A 19,443-nucleotide genomic window follows, 5' to 3' on the forward strand; every position below is an offset into this window, starting at 1 on the left:
CATAATGCCACCACCACCCTAGGTTGTTGGTTCCCTCCTCATGCTGAAATGGATCAGTCATACGTGGGGAGCATTTTTGGACGGTTGCCATTGGAAAAGTCACATGAAGGCCAACTTGTGGAAGGAAGTCTTCTCCTCAGGAAAGTTATCCTCCATTTTCCAACCTAAGAAAAGACAAGCCATCAAGCAACGAAACAGCCAAAAAACAATCAGTGAACTTTTGCCTATCCCATGGATGCCCCCAATCAATCACAGGGCTTTTATCCACAAATAGTATTAGATAAAGGGATGCTAATCTAAGATGATGACCCATCCCTGTACATGTAATACTATTCTTTATGATCGAAAAGGGAAAACTCCTATTCTGAAACACCAGGATGCTCTTCATTCTTTTAACCACAGAAAAGAAAAGACAATTGAACACACACCCTCATGCTTTACATAACTCAAACATATCAAGTAACCCTAAATGTACTGTATGTTTTAAAGTGAAGTAGTGACAGGGTCATAAACTGCGATAATCAATGTTTAAAGTTTTATTTTTCTCCAAACAAACAGTAACAAACAGGCTTGATGAGCAAATATACAGTACAACTAATTTTTTTTTTGAATACATTTCATTCAGGTCTGTCCATTACTCGCTGTTCATAAGTACAAAAATTATCTTTTGAAATCTCTGTAGTTACAATGGATAGTTCAGCAGTAGTCATTCTTAATTGCTTGATGCTAATTCTCTAACCCTGAATTGCACAGCAACTCAAAACAAAGCATTGATAACACACACACATACTTTTCATAACCCCTTAAAAGCAAACCAATAATAGGCAGTTCTTGCAAAGATTTCTAAGTATTGATAAAAGCCATCTATATTTCACAATAATCAAGCCATGTTTCTGAGAATACTTGTAAAAGTTGTAAAGAGAAAAGGAAACTGATGTAAGATACCTGACTCAGCAGTCAGGTTGCACATACAATAAATAGTGTTTAATTAAGTTTCATTGAGACAACGGAACGCGAGACAAATTACTGATTAAGGCTAATCAAGTGAACTGAACTTTCTCCTCACATTCCATAAGTGTTCATAAACTGGCTAATATATGAAATATACAAAGAGTTGACTAAAGTAGTAATGATGTGGCATTAAAGAATGGGACACAGAAGTTTATTTGTGATTTGTGATCATTTTGGGGAATCTGTTAACTGTTTTGTGTGGAATTCTTACTGCACTTGTGTAGCATGTAGTAAATAAGAACGTTTCACCTATACACAGAAAAAACTATACATTGCAAAGTACACATTTGGAAAAAATACATCAAATTTACATTGTATGTAACAAACATGGACACAGTGCATAAAAATATCTAAAAGCTGTGGTATATAAATATCTAAGAACTGTTATATGTAATGCACCAAGAGGAATTTCAAGCCACATAGAGAAATACAAAGCATTGTTTTTGTAATAGCAGTGGCAGTGCAAAACCAGCTTTTAATAAGGAGTTATTTAGGTTGCCTGCTTTTATAATATTTGATCATAAGCAAAAACGCAAACAGTTCTCTATAAATAGTACAGCATTTCTTAAATATAGCGGTTTATCAGTGATCGACATAAGTTATAAGTTACATATCCAATAGCAGAGCAAACCAACTGCCATTCGAGTAAACAAGCACATCCAGAGGTCACGAGAATTCAAAAAGGAAAGTAATGAGCCTTCATACAACATGGCAAAGCATCTATCATATCTCAAGCCCACACTTACATAAACAGTATCCCTGGTTAAAAACAACCTCCATCCATTTCAATGACTCACTCAAACGCTACACATTCCTAGAGATACCTAGCCATTGCATATGGAGAAAGATACAAGGTTCATAAAGCCACATTCAGATACAGTTACTCCAGCCCTGAAAATACCCCAAAAAGCTGTTGTTTTTTCATTTGCCCTTTCATTTACAATCGCTTGCTGTGTCGTAGCGGACTTGGACCCATTCGCAATAGAAGAAAAGCGGTGTTCATTCATGCACTCTAGTCAAACTGAAGCATCACTAGCAAGCGGATGAAAGGAAGACCTGCCTCCACTGGCTCTCTAGACTTCGACCCATACTGGGAGTGTAGCCCATAGAAATAGTAATCCTATTTCGATGGTGTAATTAGCCTGGGCTGTTAGAGAGGGAAGACACCTACCACCACCCCCCCTTGAACCCAGTACAGAACTTCCTACTGTTAGGTATGGCAAATGGAGAGGGAGAAAGAGAGAGCGTGGTGCAGGTTGCGCTAAATAGTGGGACCTTCAAACGGCAGTCTCCTGGTCCTCTCGCTGGATCATCTGGTAGTGCTGGCGGTTTTCCAAGTACTCCGCCAGCTCCTGGTCATTGGCCTTCTCCGCACGCCGCTTCGGCGTCTCACCCTGTAAAAGGGAGATGGGTAGAAAGAGAGAGGGGGGTGAAGGGGTGGAGAGAGAAGAAGGAGGAGATAGGAAGAGGGAAAGGGTGAAAGAGAGAAAAGGGGTGGTGAAGAAGGAGGAGATAGGAAGAGGGAAAGGGGGTGGAGAAAGAGGAGGAATAGGAAGAGGGAAAGGGTGAGGGGGAGAGAAAAGGGGTGGTGAGGGGGGTTGAGAGAGAGAGAGAGAGAGAGAGAGAGAGAGAGAGAGAAAGGTGGGGTATAGAGATGAGTTGTGAAACTGTGCATGTTGATTCTGATGACAATGAAAAAACACACTGAAACATACAATCTTCTTTTTGTATTGGCAAGTAAAACAGAAAAATATTCTCAGAATGATGACAGGCTTTTTCTTGCCACGAGTCAGTTCATCATGGTGACCGTGTAGTGTACTAAGACCATTGTGGATGTATAAGACCTGCCAGGAATCCTGCAGGGGTACAATTCTCAATAACATGAAATCCCCATTACAAAGAATACACAGCAATTTCCCCCTAAAATAGGCCTTTACTGGACTAGAACGTGTCATTTTGATAACCATCAGCCTGATTCATTGAGCCCTTTACCCAAAGGTCAAGTAAAAAATGTCTCTATCATCAGCCTTTCCTGAACTAGAGCTAGCAAATATGATACCCATCATCCTGATTCATTAAGGTAATTTACCTGAAGGTCAGTCTTCATGAGGGAAGCCCCGGCCTCCACCAGGTAGTGGCAGATGGTCCTCTGACGCGTGAACGCAGCTTTATGGAGAGCCGTCTCTCCTCTGTGTCACACAGACACACACACACACACGACATTTGTCAATCAGGTTGTGTTGTAGCTGGGAGCTCTAGGTTTGACCCAGTTGACAGACTTTTTCCAGGAACTGACTAATTCATATAGATGAGGTGATTTGAATTTGAATGATTTGAGGGAAGAGCTTAGCTTTAATAGTAATCAGTAGAGAGTTGACCTCTGTGCCAAGATATTTAATGCAAAAGGAAGTTGACAACATGACTCACGTCTCTTTTTCTGTGACATCCAGGAGAGTGGTAGGTGCTGTGTGTTAAAACATAGACAGGATTCAGATATTGCATCCAGTATCTATACGAACACAAGTTCCCTATCTATTTCACATACAGTACATCTATCATCCATGTTGGATATGTTCAAATTATTATTTATGTTCGGTCTACAACAGTGATGGGAAATGCTAATATGTTCATTGGGTTTATATGCGATACTGCAGAGTGCTTCCATTTATCGAGAACGTAAGAATGAAACAGTGTCATATCAGTACTTAAAGTGATAGGAGTCAACTGCAGTGTTTGATAGGTCAGTCTCTTACCGTTGTCTATGATGTACTTAACAATCTCCTTGCAGCCCACCTCCACCGCGTAATGGAGTAAGGTGCAGCCCAAAGTATCCTGCGTGAAAATATCTGCCCCCTGTTTGTGGAGCTCTGTGAGCTGTGAACAAAAAAATATTCATTTACAGTGCTTCATCTTGAAAGTACTTCAACTACAGTGCCTCAACTATTCCTTTGCTTCAACTTGCTTTACCGTGCTTTACCAATACAGCGCTTCAAATTGTACACCCACATTTGTCTACTATCTTACATTTTGTGAGGGGTCAAAGAGACGGGTCAAAAGTCAATGTAAAAACACTGTTAGAGGAGGATGCATGGTAGGAATGAATGCTGTGTAACTAAACATGTTGTGGACTTACCCTTTCGAGATCTTCTGTCTTCACACACTCAATTAACCCAGTTACTGTAAAAACAGAGTAAGGCATCTATACTCTTCACAATTGACTTACGAGGCTTTTCATTATATTTTTGAACAGTGGACCTTAGGCGAGTAAATACAATATGGTTCAAATGAGGGCTGGGTGACATGGCCAAAATATCATAAAAATATCATAGCACAATATTTTGTACAATTCTGAATAATGAAAGTTCTAAATATGTTTTGAGTAGTACATGACCCTAGGATGGCCACAAATTAGTTCTAAGTGGTTTAAATGGCTTTCTCCATTCTGATTGTTTTACAAACAAACAAGGGCAAAACTGATAGTGAAGCAGTCCAATTTGCTTTTAATTTATTTAGCACTGTATCAAATGACCTTTATGGACTGCATTGTCAAAATCCATACTGGTATGCAAGTACGGTTGTACCGACCCGTTCAGAATATCGAGAACAAATCAACAGGGGATGTTTTACCTTTTTCAGCATCACACGACAGAGCACTTCCAGAACTGTGAGAAGGGCAAGAGGCAGATTTTACAACAAAGCTAAATGACATTGCACTGAGATGATGATCATAACAAGTAAAAACATGGCAAGTAAGCATGACAGTAAGCGTGACACATACAGAAACAGACAGCATACCTAAGCATGGGTCTGAAATCAGCAATAGTTGTATGTGGTCGATGAACATTCACAATTTTAGTGCCTCTCCTTCAAAGACAAAGACAGGATAAAACGTGGATGACATATCATACATATTAAGCGTGTGTGACAAAGTGTGTTTGGATTTTTTTTTAAATATTTTTATTTTTTATTACATTTTTATTAAATCACAACGATAATTGGGAAAGTGAGCCAGACCTGAGTTCAAATACTATTTAGAGTAGGCCTATGTATGTCAATTACTTTTAAAGACATTTGTAGTAGGTATTTAGATTTTTAAAATTTGAAAACACAGGTAGTTGAGCATTGGAAATACTGTAAATTTGGAAGGCATTGGCATGTATTTGAAAATACTGAAATGCAGAGTATTTATACAAATATTTTAATTATCTCATGCATTTGAACCTGGTCTATTTGCTATTTGAAATAAAGTATTTGGAAAGTAAGCTATTTATAGAGAAGTATATGAAGATACTTCCAAAATAAGTAGTTGATTTGGGCCACACCATTTGAAAATACTCAAATACACAGAATTAAGTATTTAAAATGACAAATAATCAAATCAATCAAATCAAATACACGTGTACTGTATATGATCACAGGTTTGGAGTGAGCTAAAAGTTGTCTCAGGGAACAATGCTGAATCAAGTTCCTTGGAAGCTTTTGAATACTTGAATGGAACATGTGTCCAAATCATTTCTCTTATGACTCAACCCATGCTGAACCTGAGAGAGATGACACGGCTTTGTGACACTAGGCTTTGTCACATCCTTTTCTTACGCCAACCGACATTGCAGGCAGAATTATCGTGCTATCTGACATAAGACAATGTTGTTACATAGCAAGCCAAACTGCTATGCTGATGACTGACCATGAAGATGAAAACACAAATCCACTATAATTAAAACAAACCCTCATGTATGCTGTTAATTAGTTATAGTTATATTAACTACCCAATTGTCAACATTTTGAGATCTGATGTTCTACCAACATTGTTTCAAAGTAGTTTGGTTATCGCTCCTGGCCATTGCTCATGACCAGAATGCCACACCATTAGAATGTAGACACTGATTGAACAGTCATCCAAAAGACACCACAGTTCAACAAAGTTCTGATAATTGGTCTGATAAATAACATTGGTGCAACTATAGGCCAACAATAAATGGACTGATGAATTGGTAAAACCATACTACGATTGAAAATGTCCACAAAGATGTATAGGATTCAGGCTAAAGTCAGGGTCTGACCTGCACTGGCCGGTCTTGGAAGAGGCCTGGGAGTCGCTGCTGTGAGCCAGGGCCTCTGTCACCGAGCTGTCACTGGACACCCTCTTCCTCTGGGACTCCCTGATACTGCAGGAGGGGCGGGAGAAGAGGTACAGGTTAGTGACTGGGAGAAGGACCACTCAGTACAGTAATAACATAACTTTTATGTTTTACATTCTTGCCAATATCTACGAATAGAATTGTCACTGTTGCGCTCAAAAGTTTGTGAGTGTGTGTGTGCGTGTATGTGTGTATGTAAAATTGGTCGTCAGTCTGTCTGAGACCCAGTCATGTAGTTGTGTCATCTTCCCTGAGGGAGCCAACATTATATACAGGACCAGATATGGATAATGAGCTATTGTTCATCACCAGACACCACACCACCCTCACAGTATTGACTTAACAGGGAACGGGAGCTTTGATGGTGTGCAATAGTGAGTGACAGTCAGGCAGCAATGAAAGAGGGAGGTTTGTGTGTGCGCACACGTGTGTGTGTGTGCCTGTCTTTCAAATAAATATGGTGCAAAGAAACCAAGCTAGAATGCATCCAATTAAAAATATTACCTGGTTTAGTCTCTAAACCATAAAGGGAAAGTTTCCCAGACACAGATTAAATTTAGTTCTAGACTAAAATGCACTTTTAATGGAGATTAGGTTTAATCTTAAAAGTGTTTATATTGTCACCTGGGTCCTGGGGAGGAGGTGGGAGAGGAGGAGGAGGATGGGAAGGTAAACTGGCGAGATTCTGGCGTTTTGCACTCCCCGTACGGGTCTACCAGGTCGGGCATGCCCGGCGAGGTGCCCACCGTCTCCTTGATGACCAGCTCTGGGTCCAGGATGTAGAGGTCATCCTGGGAGATCTCCGTCACGTAGTTGAGATGCTCCTTGAGGTTATAATAGGTTATTATAACAGTTTATAGCTTGTTTATAAAAAAAGAGTCCTGACAACATGCCTCATTAAAACCCTGAACATGAAGATATAGGTTATGATATGATACAGGGTGATATAGATGGTGGCCGTGCATACTTATAAGCTTTACCATAATGTCCAGGAGTTTATCCTAGTCAAGTCATGTGGTCAGAAAAAAACTATATGGCATATTCACAAGTCAGTGTTTCCCCTTGGCTTGTTAATGTATTTATTATTAGTATAAACAGGACAATTAAACTACAAAAAATAAGTAGGCCTCCACCCCTCCCTCTCTGATTGATTGAGAAATTCATGAAGCTATCATCATTAAGTGACATAATATATGCAAAACATTGAATATTTACATTCATGCAATTCAAAATATATTTAGTAACTTTGCCCCAGAAGCATTTAACTGCAGGGCGCTCTCACGTCCAATGGAGGATTGTGCCTAACTGCTTTAGGGGGCACAGTGAAGAGTTGGGAATTTCATTGTAAAACGTTTCTATGTTAAGTACAGTCTGTGAACAAACTTAAAATGTGTAAGTTGATTGTTCGGATTAAGGGATGCCAAAGTCATATTTGTATTTCTCTTCCAGTTAAAGGGTAGTTCAGATTCAATTAGATCTGTAGACAAATACTTTTTTTGAATGGTTAGCTCAGAATATGAGCGTTCCAAAAGTTGTTAATATATTACAGAGATCAGTCCCATTGGGAGCCCAGATAATTGTGAAATATTAGAGTATGGGCATGTTATTTTGATTACCAGTTACATTATTTTTCCATTTTCCACCAAATAGAAATTGTATGAGCTATAATATGACCAAAGCGTAGTTTACATTGTTTAAGGAACATTGGAGACACCAATACTCAGCCAGGGGGGGCGGAAGAATCATGTCTCAACCAATTTAGGATGGGATGAAATGCTAGTGCCTGGAAACACAATTTAAAGTTTGCTACGGCTCGTCCTACGGCTTTCCCTCTTTGTAAGTTTGTTCATTTTATCCAGGATCGTTTACCTTGCCATATACATTGCACTATGAATTTTATCCCAATAGAGCCATGGGAACCACTGAACGACAGAAATTCAGCCGTGGCGATATATTAATTTTAACAGTAGATATTCTGCCAGTTAACGCAACTGGGATATTAGTACATCTACTGAGGTCGGATTGAATTGAGCATTCTGTCAAAGTTTCTGTCAAAGGAAGGAAACATTTCTACAATTGGGATTCTACAAGTAGAGATGGAGTCCTTTTCATGGTGTTGAAAAAAAGGCAGTAGGGCAGATTTGGTTTGATTTATTTTAGAACTTGAGATGGAGCCGTATTTATCTATGATCTTCAAAGCATTTGGGAAGGCTTGAAATACACTTTGTAGATAAAGTAAGATATTGTCGGTGTATAATGAGATTACATGATCCATAGAATTGAGATATATTGGTGTATTTTCTTTTGATTGTCAAATTGCCTGGGCCAGGGGCCCCTTGGATTGCCTGGGCCAGGGGCCCCTTGGATTGCCTGGGCCAGGGGCCCCTTGGATTGCCTGGGCCAGGGGCCCCTTGGATTTTTTTTCAGCAGTGGTGTCAAAGCTACCGAAGTATATGGGAACAGCATGCTAGACTCCATAGACCTCTAGCCATTGATTGCACTAATGCTAGTTAGCCATTTCTTTCTGACTGCGTGCGAGACACAAAAAAGGGGTATGCACGAGTTCATCTGACTATGGGTAAGTAGAAAAAGGGCCTAATTGCCTAAATCATGCACACAAAAAAATTGCATCATATTTCTTGGAGCTTTAGCATTCAGCATTGGTGAGCCCCAGATTCTAGATTAATATAGGGGAAACACCGCAAGTACATACCTGAGCACGGTCTATCCTATAGAATCGATCAGCAGTTGTGCCTGTAAAGAAAACATACACCTTTCATAATCTATATGTTCCTGCCCATATACTGGCATTGCATTCCTGGACAGAAATCTAATGCTGCATTTCAATTGTTTTCAAAAGGAGAAAGAGAGTTCCCTTATAAACGAGAACGGGTAAAGGATGGTTAAAGTGGCCAATAAAATACTCTCTTTGTTCAGGTAGCAATACTTACAGTCAAGGAAGCACCATTTGGGGGAAAGCTTTTGTGACGACAGCCTCGCTGATTTCACAGCATCACTTTCCTTTTAGAGAATAATATAACAACATAATTATGTCATCTCATTTCCTACAGCAAGTAACATCTTTATAAACCAAGTACTTCAGTTCTTCCAGGGGAGCATTGGAGGCTTGTCATGTTGTTCCCTGAAGTACATCTGAGCTTCACTAGGGGGCACAGCAGACAACATGAAGTCTATCATATGCTCAAATATTTAATGACACACTCACACTCTCTTGCTCTCACTTTCACCACAGTTCCTTTTCTCTCACTTTTACTTATTTTGACACTCACTCATTCTTTCGCCCACACACATTTCCACCCTCCACTAATATTGTCACCCTTAGTGAAAATGAGCAAAATGGCCTGTAAGAAAAATGTCTTTGCTGTTTATCCTCTTGGTCTTTCAATCAAAATGTTTAAAAAAAAATCTAACCTTTAAATGAAGTAAAATTATTTTAAAATTTCAATGTGAAGTAAATTCAATAAATATTTTTCTACATAATGTGTGCCACAATTATTGGCACCCCAAGAAATTCTTATGTGTAAAATCTAACTGAAGTATATTCCCATTCATATTTTACATTTTTATGTTCACCTGAGTGATTAGGAACACTTAAGTGGTAAGCCATGACTTCTTGTTTCACTGGGGTATAAATATGGAGGTGACATACAGGCCAAGTTCCCACAGTCATCCATTACAGTAATGATGTGTGACAAAAGGTTTTTGAGCTGCACAAATCAGGAAACGGCTATGAGAAAACAGCTCAAAGGTTGAAAATACCCATTTCCACTATCAGGGCAATAATTAAGAAGTTTAAAGCAACTGGAGATGTTAACAATCGGCCTGGAAGAGGACGTGTCTCTATATTGACTCCACGCACAGTGAGGAGGATGGTTAAAGTGGCCAAAAATGTTCCAAGGATCACAACTGGAGATTTGCAGAGGTTAGTTGGGTCTTGTGGTCAGAACGTCTCCAAAACTATAATCAAATGCCACCTCCATAACCACAAGTTGTTTGGGAGGGTTTCCATAAAAAAGCCTGTGCTGTCACCAAACAACAAACTCAAGTGCCTACAGTTTGCCAAACATTACAGGAACTTTCAATGGGACCGGATTCTATGGTCAGATGAGACCAAAATAGAGCTTTTTGGAAACAAACACCAGAGGTGAGTTTGGCGTAGACAGAAAGATATCCATACAGAAAAGTACCTCATCACCACTCTGAAGTACGGTAGTGGATCTTTGATATTGTGGGCCTGTTTTTCTTCCAAAGGACCTGGACAACTTGTTAGGATAGATAAACGCAGAAAAAAGAAACGTCCTCTCACTGTCAACTGCGTTTATTTTCAGCAAACATGTGTAAATATTTGTATGAACATAGATTCAACAAACGAGGCATAAACTGAACAAGTTCCACAGACATGTGACTAACAAAAATTGAATAATGTGTCCATGAACAAAAGGGGGGGGGGGAATCAAAAGTAACAGTCTGGTGTGGCCCCAGCTGAATTAAATACTGCAGTACATCTCCTCCTCATGGACTGCACCAGATTTGCCAGTTCTTGCTGTGAGATGTTACCCCACTCTTCCACCAAGGCACCTGCAAGTTCCCGGACATTTCTGGGGGGAATGGCCCTAGCCCTCACCCTCCGATCCAACAGGTCCCAGACGTGCTCAATGGGATTAAGATCTGGGCTCTTCGCTAGCCATGGCAGAACACTGACATTCCTGTCTTGCAGGAAATCACGCACTGAAAGAGCTGCATGGCTGGTGGCATTGTCATGCTGGAGGGTCATGTCAAGATGAACCTGCAGGAAGGGTACCACATGAGGGAGGAGGATGTCTTCCCTGTAAAGCACAGCGTTGCGATTGCCTGCAATGACAACAAGCTCAATCCGATAACGCTGTGACCCACCGCCCCAGACCATGACGGACCCTCCACCTCCAAACCGATACCGCTCCAGAGTACAGGCCTCAGTGTAACGCTCATTCCTTCGATGATAAACACGAATCTGACCATCACCCCTGGAGAGACAAAACTGCGACTCATCAGTGAAGAGCACTTTTTGCCAGTCCTGTCTGGCCCAGCGACGGTGGGTTTGTGCCCATAGGCGACATTGTTGCTGGTGATGTCTGGTGAGGACCTGCCTTACAACAAGCCTACAAGCCCTCAGTTCAGCCTCTCTCAGCCGCAGACAGTCTGAGCACTGATGGAAGGATTATGCGTTCCTGGTGTAACTCGGGCATCCTGTTGTTGCCATCCTGTACCAGTCCAGCAGGTGTGATGTTCGGATGTACCAATCCTGTGCAGGTGTTGTTATACTTGGTCTGCCAATGCAAGGACAATCAGCTGTCTGCCCTGTCACCTTGTAGCGCTGTCTTAGGCGTCTGACAGTACGGACATTGTAATTTATTGCCCTAGCTACATCTGCAGTCCTCATGCCTCCTTGCAGCATGCCTAAGGCATGTTCACACAGATGAGCAGGGACCCTGGGCATCTTTCTTTTGGTGTTTTTCAGAGTCAGTAGAACTGCCTCTTTAGTGTCCTAAGTTTCCATAACTGTGACCTTAATTGCCTACCGTCTGTAAGCTGTTAGTGTCTTAACGACCGTTCCACAGGTGCATGTTCATTGATTGTTTATGGTTCATTGGACAAGCATGGGAAACCGTGTTAAACCCTATACAATGAAGATCTGGTTAGTTATTTGGATTTTTACGAATTATCTTTGAAAGACAGGGTCATGGAAAATGGACATTTCTTGTTTTCGCTCAGTTTAGTATCATGGGCTTAAACTGGGCCTTGGTTGGATCTTCCAGCAGGACAATGAACCAAAGCACACCCCAAAATCAACACAACATTTTTGACATGGCCTTCCCAATCCCCTGGCCTAAACCCCATAGAAAACCTGTGGGAAGGGCCTCCCGGGGGGCGCAGTGGTTTAGGGTACTGCATGGCAGCGCTAGCTGTGCCACCAGAGACTCTGGGTTTGCGCCGAGGCTCTGACGCAGCCGGCCGTGACCGGGAGGTCCGTGGGGCAACGCACAATTGGCCTAGCGTCGTCCGGGTTAGGGAGGGTTTGGCCGGTAGGGAAATCCTTGCCTCATTGCGCACTAGCGACTCCTGTGGTGGGCCGGGCGCAGTGCACGCTAACCAGGTCGCCAGGTGCACGGTGTTTCCTCCGACACATTGGTGCGGCTGGCTTCCGGGTTGGATGCACGCTGTGTTAAGAAACAGTGCAGCTTGGTTGAGTTGTGTTTCGGAGGACGCATGGCTTTCGACCTTCGTCTCTCCCTTAGCCCGTACGGGAGTTGTAGCGATGAGACAAGATACTAACAATTGGATACCACGAAATTGGGGAGAAAAGGGGGTAAAACCTTTTTTTTATAATAATAAAAAAAGAAAACCTGTGGGATGAGCTGAAGAGGAGAGTCCACAAGTGTGGACCTTGGAATCTGAAGGATCTGGAGAGATTCTGTATGGTGGAATGGTCTCAGATCCCCTGCCATGTGTTCTCCAACCTCATTACACATTATAGGAGAATACTCAGAGCTGTTATCTTGGCAAAGGGAAGTTGCACACAGTGCAAGGGGTGCCAATAATTGTGGCACACATATATACTTGAGAAAAACATTAGTTTTATGATAAGAATTCATTTTTTCTTCAAATTATTTTACTTTAATTAAAGTTTGATTTCCGTGAATATTTTGAATGAAAGACCAAGAGGATAAACAATAAATATATTTTTTACAGCCTGTTTTGCACATATTTACCAAGGGTGCCAATATGAGTGGAGGACACTGTAAATGGACTTGGCCAATCCGTACTCTCACTCCTCCCTACAGTTGCGGGCACCAAAAAGGTAGGTTGCGTCACCGTACTGGCAGAACAATTGTGGCAATGTGTGTACAACAAGGTTTTAAAAACGCTTTGGTTCCCACAACTGTACGTCTTCTACATACCTCTTCCAGACTATCCTGTAGACTCTCAATGTGTGAACGGCAGTTCTCCAGATCGCTGTCTCCTGGGACCGTGATGATGCCCAGTGGAATAGCTGAGACAAGGAAAAGACATTCTGTTACAGTAGTTTCCAAATCAAATTTTATTGATCACATACACATGTTTAGCAGATGTTATTGCTGTTGTAGCGAATTGCTTGTGTTTCTAGCTCCAACAGTGCAGTAATATCGAACAATTTCACAACAATACACACATATGTAAAGTAAAGGAATGGAATTAAGAATGTATAAATCTTTGGACGAGCAATGTTGAGAGCGGCATAAACTAAAACACAGTAGAATACAAAATAATACATTATATAGAGTTGAAGTTGGAAGTTTACAAAGTTTACAAACACCTTAGCCAAATACATTTAAACTACGTTTTCACAATTCCTGACATTTAATCCTAATAAAAATGTCCTGACTTAGGTCAGTGAGGATCATCACTTTATTTTAAGAATGTGAAATGCCAGAATAATAGTAGAGAGAATTATTTATTTCAGCTTTAATTTATTTCATCACATTCACAGTGGGTCAGAAGTTTACATACACTCAATTAGTACTTGGTAGCATTTCCTTTAAATTGTTTAACTTGGGTCAAATGTTTCGGGTAGCCTTCCACAAGCTTCCCACAATAAGTTGGGTGAATTTTGGCCCATTCCTCCTGACAGAGCTGATGTAACTGAGTCTGGTTTTTAGGCCTCCTTGCTCGCTCACGCTTTTTCAGTTCTGCACACACATTTTCTATAGGATTGAGGTCAGGGCTTTGTGACGGCCACTCCAATACCTTGACTTTGTTGTCCTTAAGCCATTTTACCACAACTTTGGAAGTATGCTTGGGGTCATTGTCCACTTGGAAGACCCATTTGCGACCAAGCTTTAACTTAACTGATGTCTTGAGATGTTGCTTCAATATAGTCACAAAAATGTCCTTCTCGTGATGTTATCTATTTTGTGAAGCACTCCGGTCCATCCTGCAGCAAAGCACCCCCACAACATGATGCTGCCTCCCCCGTGCTTCACATGTTGGGATGGTGTTCTTTGGTTTGCAAGCCTCCCCCTTTTTCCTCCAAACATAACGATGGTCATTATGGCCAAACAGTTCTATTGTTGTTTCATCAGACCAGAGGACATTCCTCTAAAAAGTACAATCTTTGTCCCCATATGCAGCTGCATATCGTAATCTGGCTTTTTTATGCCGGTTTTGGAGCAGTAGCTTCTTCCTTGCTGAGTGGACTTTCAGGTTATGTCAATATAGGACTCGTTTTACTGTGGATATAGATACTTTTGTACCTGTTTCCTCCAGCATCTTCACAAGGTTCTTTGCTGTTGTTCTTGGATTGATTTGCACCTTTCGCACCAAAGTACGTTCATCTCCAGGAGACAGAACGCATCTCCTTCCTGAGCAGTATGACGGCTGCGTGGTCCCATGGTGTTTGTACAGATGAATGTGGTAACTTCAGACGTTTTGAAATTGCTCCCAAGGATGAATCAGACTTCTGGAGGTCTACAATTTTTTTTATGAGGTCTTGGCTCATTTCTTTTGATTTTCCCATGATGTCAAGCAAATAAGAACTGGGTTTGAAGGTTGGCCTTGAAATACATCCACAGGTAGACCTCCAATTGACTCAAATAATGTCAATTAGCCTATCAGAAGCTTCTAAAGTCACATAATAATTGTCATACTTTTCTGGAATTTTCTAAGCTGTTTAACTTCTTGGTGACTGGGGGGCAGTATTGAGTAGCTTGGATGAATAAGGTGCCCAGAGTAAACTGCCTGCTACTCAGCCATAAAAGCTAAAATATGCATATAATTAATGAATATTTATAATGCTATTTCTGACTAATGTTACGACTCTAATTTTGACTCCAACAGCCAGTGAACAGCCAGTGAAAGTGCAGGGCGCCAAATTCAAAACAACAAAAATCTCATAATTAAAATTCCTCTAGCATACAAGTATTTTACTCCATTTTAAAGATAAAATTCTCATTAATCCATCCACAGGTCTGATTTCAAAAAGGCTTTACAGTGAAAGCACCACAAACGATTATGTTAGGTCACCACCAAGTCACAGAAAAACACAGCTATTTTTCCAGCCAAAGAGAGGAGTCACAAAAATCAGAAATATAGATCAAATTAATCGCTAACCTTTGATCGTCATCAGATGACACTCATAGGACTTCATGTTACACAATACAGGTATGTTTTGTTTGATAAAGTGTATATTTCTATCGAAAAATCTCATTTTACATTGGCGTGTTATGTCCAGTAGTTCCAATACATGCAGTGATTTTGCAGAGAGCCACATCAATTTACAGAAATACTCATAATAAACATTGCTAAAAGATACAACTATTATACATGAAACTTTAGATAAACTTCTCCTTAATGCAACCGCTGTGTCAGATTTTTTTTCACTTTACGGAAAAAGCATACCATGCAATAATCTGAGTTCGGTGCTCAGAGGCCAAAACAGCCAAAGAGATATCCGCCATGTTGTGGAGTCAACATTAGTCAGAAATAGCATTATAAATATTCACTTACCTTTGATGATCTTCATCAGAATGCACTCCCAGGAATCCCAGTACCACAATAAATGTTTGATTTGTTCGATGAAGTTCATCATTTATGTCCAAATACCTCCTATTGTTAGGGCATTTGGTAAACAAATCCAAACGCGCATGCAAGTCCAGACAAAAGGTCGGACGAAAAGTCCAAAAAGTTATATTACAGGTCGCAGAAACATGTCAAACTAAGTATTGAATTAATCTTTAGGATGTTTTTAACATACATCTTCAATAATGTTCCAACCGGAGAATTACTTTGTCTGTAGAAAAGCAATGGAAAGCAAGGTAACTTTCACATGACCTCGCATCACAAGCTCGTGGCAATCTTTCAGACACCTGGCTCAATCCCCTCTCATTCGGCCCCCCTTCACAGTAGAAGCATCAAACAAGGTTCTAAAGACTGTTGACATCTAGTGGAAGCCGTAGTAAGTGCAAAATGACCCCACAGACACTGTATATTGGAATGGCAATTAGTTGAAAAACTACAAACCTCAGATTTCCCACTTCCTGGTTGGATTTTTCTCAGGTTTTCGCTTGCCATATGAGTTCTGTTATACTCACAGACATCATTCAAACAGTTTTAGAAATGTCAGAGTGTTTTCTATCCAAATATACTAATTATATGCATATTCTATCTTTTATGTTGAGTAGGAGGCAGTTTATTCTGGGCACCTTATTAATCCAAGCTACTCAATACTGCCCCCCAGTCATCAAGAAGCTTAGGTGCTAGTGATGGCTATTTAACAGTCTGATGGCCTTGAGATAGAAGCTGTTTTAGCATTGATGCCCGTGGCTAATGGGCTGGAGAAAAAGCCTGCATGTATAGATCTGCTATATCCCTGCCATAGTGGTCTCCTTAGTAAGGGAATGACAGAGGTGCAGTGTATAGAATATGTATGTTTACACTCACAGGCCTCTTTGAGCTTGTCCTTGTCGTAGTGCAGGGCCTCATAGGCGTGCATGCTGATCCTGCTCACTCTGATCTGCAGCTTCTCAGGAACCGGCTGCTGACTGAGAAGACACAGACAGAAACATTATGCTTGTACATATTGTATAGGTGTTTCTTAATGCTGGTCCTGGGGACCCAAAGGAATGCACATTTTAGTATTTGCCCTAGCAATAAACACCTGATTCCACTAGTCAACTCATCAAACCTTTGATTAGTGGCATCAGGTGTTAATGCTAGGACAAAACTAAAAGGTGCACCCTTATGGGTCACTAAGACCAGGATTAAGAAACACGGTATAGATTATTAATGGCTGGGAGAGAGCTACTAGACATCCATATGGAATCATATGGATAGCCATAACTCTAGCCTCGACCACAGTCATTCTAGGTTTCTGATCTAGAACGGGAACACAGTGTTGAGGTCCGGTATCACAAGGTTTATGGTTACTAACTCATTGAGCTGGGGCATGGAGATCCTCCTCTTGGTCTTCTGCACCATGTTGGCCTGGTTCCTCAGGTTGATGTAGATGACGGAAGGGGCCAGCTTACAGGGCTCACCATCTACCTGCATGGGGATGGACTTGTAGGTGGTCAGGGTCACTTCCTTACACTGGTTCAACCTCTCGCCGTGACCGCCCACCTGCAGAGTGGCCTGGAGAGACGGAGAGGAAGAGAGAGTGAGAAAATTGAACTGAATTGAATCCATTTTATTGATCCCCCCCATATGGAAATTGAGAGATGCTGATGAAAGATAAACAGTGATGTTGTAATGAAAACAACTTTCCCTCCTTAGTGCCGTGGGGGTCTAAGGCACTGCATCTCAGTGTTTGAAGTGTCACTACAGACACAAAGCCTCCAATGTGCATGTTTGCCTGTACAAATGGTAATTCATATATTCCATGAGAAGTCAGAGGACAACAGGTATGGTTGAGAGCTCACCAGAGAGGTCATGGTGAATCCGATGACCTCGATACAGCCGTCGTCGTGTCTTTGCGGCTCAAAATCAAGGTGCTCACTGGGGTGACCCCACGGCTTGGTGCCGGCACAGTAACTATAGCAGACAATCAAAATACAACACTTGATAACAGGTATAATTAATAATTATTTATAACTTGTTGCAAACAAGTCTGAGCTATTATTATGTATTTTAATAAGACTTCTAATATGGTATGTCTCTATATTAAAGAAACGTTCTACCGACTCAAAATGGCTGGTATTTTGTCAGGCCATAGAAATGCACTAGAGAGGTCAACTCATAGCTTTTGCAATGACCTCTTCTGTGAAAGCATGGGCAGAGCTATTGATAGACATCTTCAATTTAAAGGAGTCAATTTATTACTTATTATTCTATCTCTATGAGGGTATAGGCATAGATGTGTAAATAAACTGAAAAGGTGAATACCACCACCGACTGTACTGGAGTGTGTATAGTCTGAACAGGTAAAAGCTAAGGTTGGTTACTGCCACCTGCAGAGGTTATAGAATGTTTGCTCAGGAGCGTAATTCATTGGTTGACCCCTCCCGCTGACCTGGATGGAATTATGGGGATCCTTCTTTAACACATAGCAAGTCCCATGCAAAACAGACTACGAGTGACTCTCATAATGAGATGAATATATCACATTATAAGGGTGTCATACAGCACATGCTCATGTTATGTCTTACACTGCTGCATCATAATGCCATCTGGTCCATTTGTATCTGTGTGTCCATTGAATTGACTCAATGTCTATTAATGGGAGTGTAAACATTGCATTCGGAAAGTATTCAGACCCCTTGACTTTTTCCACATTTTGTTACGTTACAGCCTTACTCTAAAATGGATTCAATTGTTTTTTCCCGCCTCATCAATCTACACACAATACCCCATATACACAAAGCAAAGACAGGTTTTTAGACATGCGAATGTATTAAAAAAAAGAACCTGAAATTTCACATTTACATAAGTGTTCAGACCCTTTACTCAGTACTTTGAAGCACATTTGGCAGCGATTACAGCCTCTGGTCTCCTTGGGTATGACGCTACAAGCTTGAAACACCTGTATTTGGGGAGTTTCTTCCCTTCTTTTCTGCTGATCCTCTCAAGCTCTGTCAGGTTGGATGTGGAGAGTCACTGCACAGCTATTTTCAGGGTTTCTCCAGAGATGTTCAATCAGGTTCAAGTCCGGGCTCTGGCTGGGCCACTCAAGGACATTCTGGAGCAGGTTTTCATCACGAATCTCTCTGTACTTTGCTCCGTTCATCTTTCCCTCGATCCTGACCAGTCTCCCAGTCCCTGATGCTGAAAAACATCCCCACTGCATGATGCTGCCACTACCATCCTTCACCGTAGGGATGGTACCAGGTTTCCTCCAGACGTGACGCTTGGCTTTCGGTTTCATCAGACCAGAGCATCTTGTTTCTCATGGCCTGAGAGACCTTAAGGTGCCTTTTGCCTTTTGGAAAACTCCAAGTGGTCTGTCATGTGCCTTTTATTGAGGAGTGGCTTCCGTCTGGCCACTCTACCGTAAAGGCCTGATTGTTGGAGTGATACAGAGATGGTTGTCCTTCTCAAAGGTTCTCCCATCTCCACAGAGGAACTAGGGAGCTCTGTCAGAGTGACCACCAGGTTCTTGGTCACCTCCCTGACCAAGGCCCTTCTCCCCCAATTGCTCAGTTTGACCAGGCGGACAGCTCTAGGAAGGGTCTTGGTGGTTCCAAACTTCTCCCATTTAAGAATGATGGAGGCCATCGTGTTCTTGGGGGAACTTCAACGCCGCAGAAATGTTTTGTTACCC

The 19,443-nt window shown here is 41.3% G+C and overlaps 1 protein-coding gene across 4 annotated transcripts in view; it reads right to left on the reverse strand.

The window, feature by feature from the left end:
* Nucleotides 1-521: 521 nt before the first annotated feature.
* dgkzb (diacylglycerol kinase, zeta b) overlaps nt 522-19,443 on the reverse strand; it is a 98,968-nt gene continuing 80,046 nt past the window's right edge. For all 4 annotated transcript variants that reach the window (XM_064930500.1, XM_064930501.1, XM_064930499.1 and 1 more), the window contains exons 19-33: nt 17,606-17,717; nt 17,119-17,318; nt 16,629-16,729; nt 13,112-13,203; nt 9,104-9,173; nt 8,866-8,906; nt 6,777-6,976; nt 6,075-6,179; nt 4,807-4,875; nt 4,639-4,673; nt 4,145-4,188; nt 3,765-3,885; nt 3,439-3,475; nt 3,101-3,200; nt 522-2,405 (exon numbers count right to left, since the gene is read on the reverse strand). In XM_064930500.1, the coding sequence (XP_064786572.1) occupies nt 2,289-2,405; nt 3,101-3,200; nt 3,439-3,475; nt 3,765-3,885; nt 4,145-4,188; nt 4,639-4,673; nt 4,807-4,875; nt 6,075-6,179; nt 6,777-6,976; nt 8,866-8,906; nt 9,104-9,173; nt 13,112-13,203; nt 16,629-16,729; nt 17,119-17,318; nt 17,606-17,717 (1,444 nt within the window). In that variant the 3' untranslated portion in view covers nt 522-2,288. The remainder of the gene's footprint in view (nt 2,406-3,100; nt 3,201-3,438; nt 3,476-3,764; nt 3,886-4,144; nt 4,189-4,638; nt 4,674-4,806; nt 4,876-6,074; nt 6,180-6,776; nt 6,977-8,865; nt 8,907-9,103; nt 9,174-13,111; nt 13,204-16,628; nt 16,730-17,118; nt 17,319-17,605; nt 17,718-19,443) is intronic.

The sequence above is a fragment of the Oncorhynchus masou genome, chromosome 22 (assembly GCF_036934945.1).
Source record: "Oncorhynchus masou masou isolate Uvic2021 chromosome 22, UVic_Omas_1.1, whole genome shotgun sequence".
Taxonomy (NCBI): Eukaryota; Metazoa; Chordata; class Actinopteri; order Salmoniformes; family Salmonidae; genus Oncorhynchus; species Oncorhynchus masou.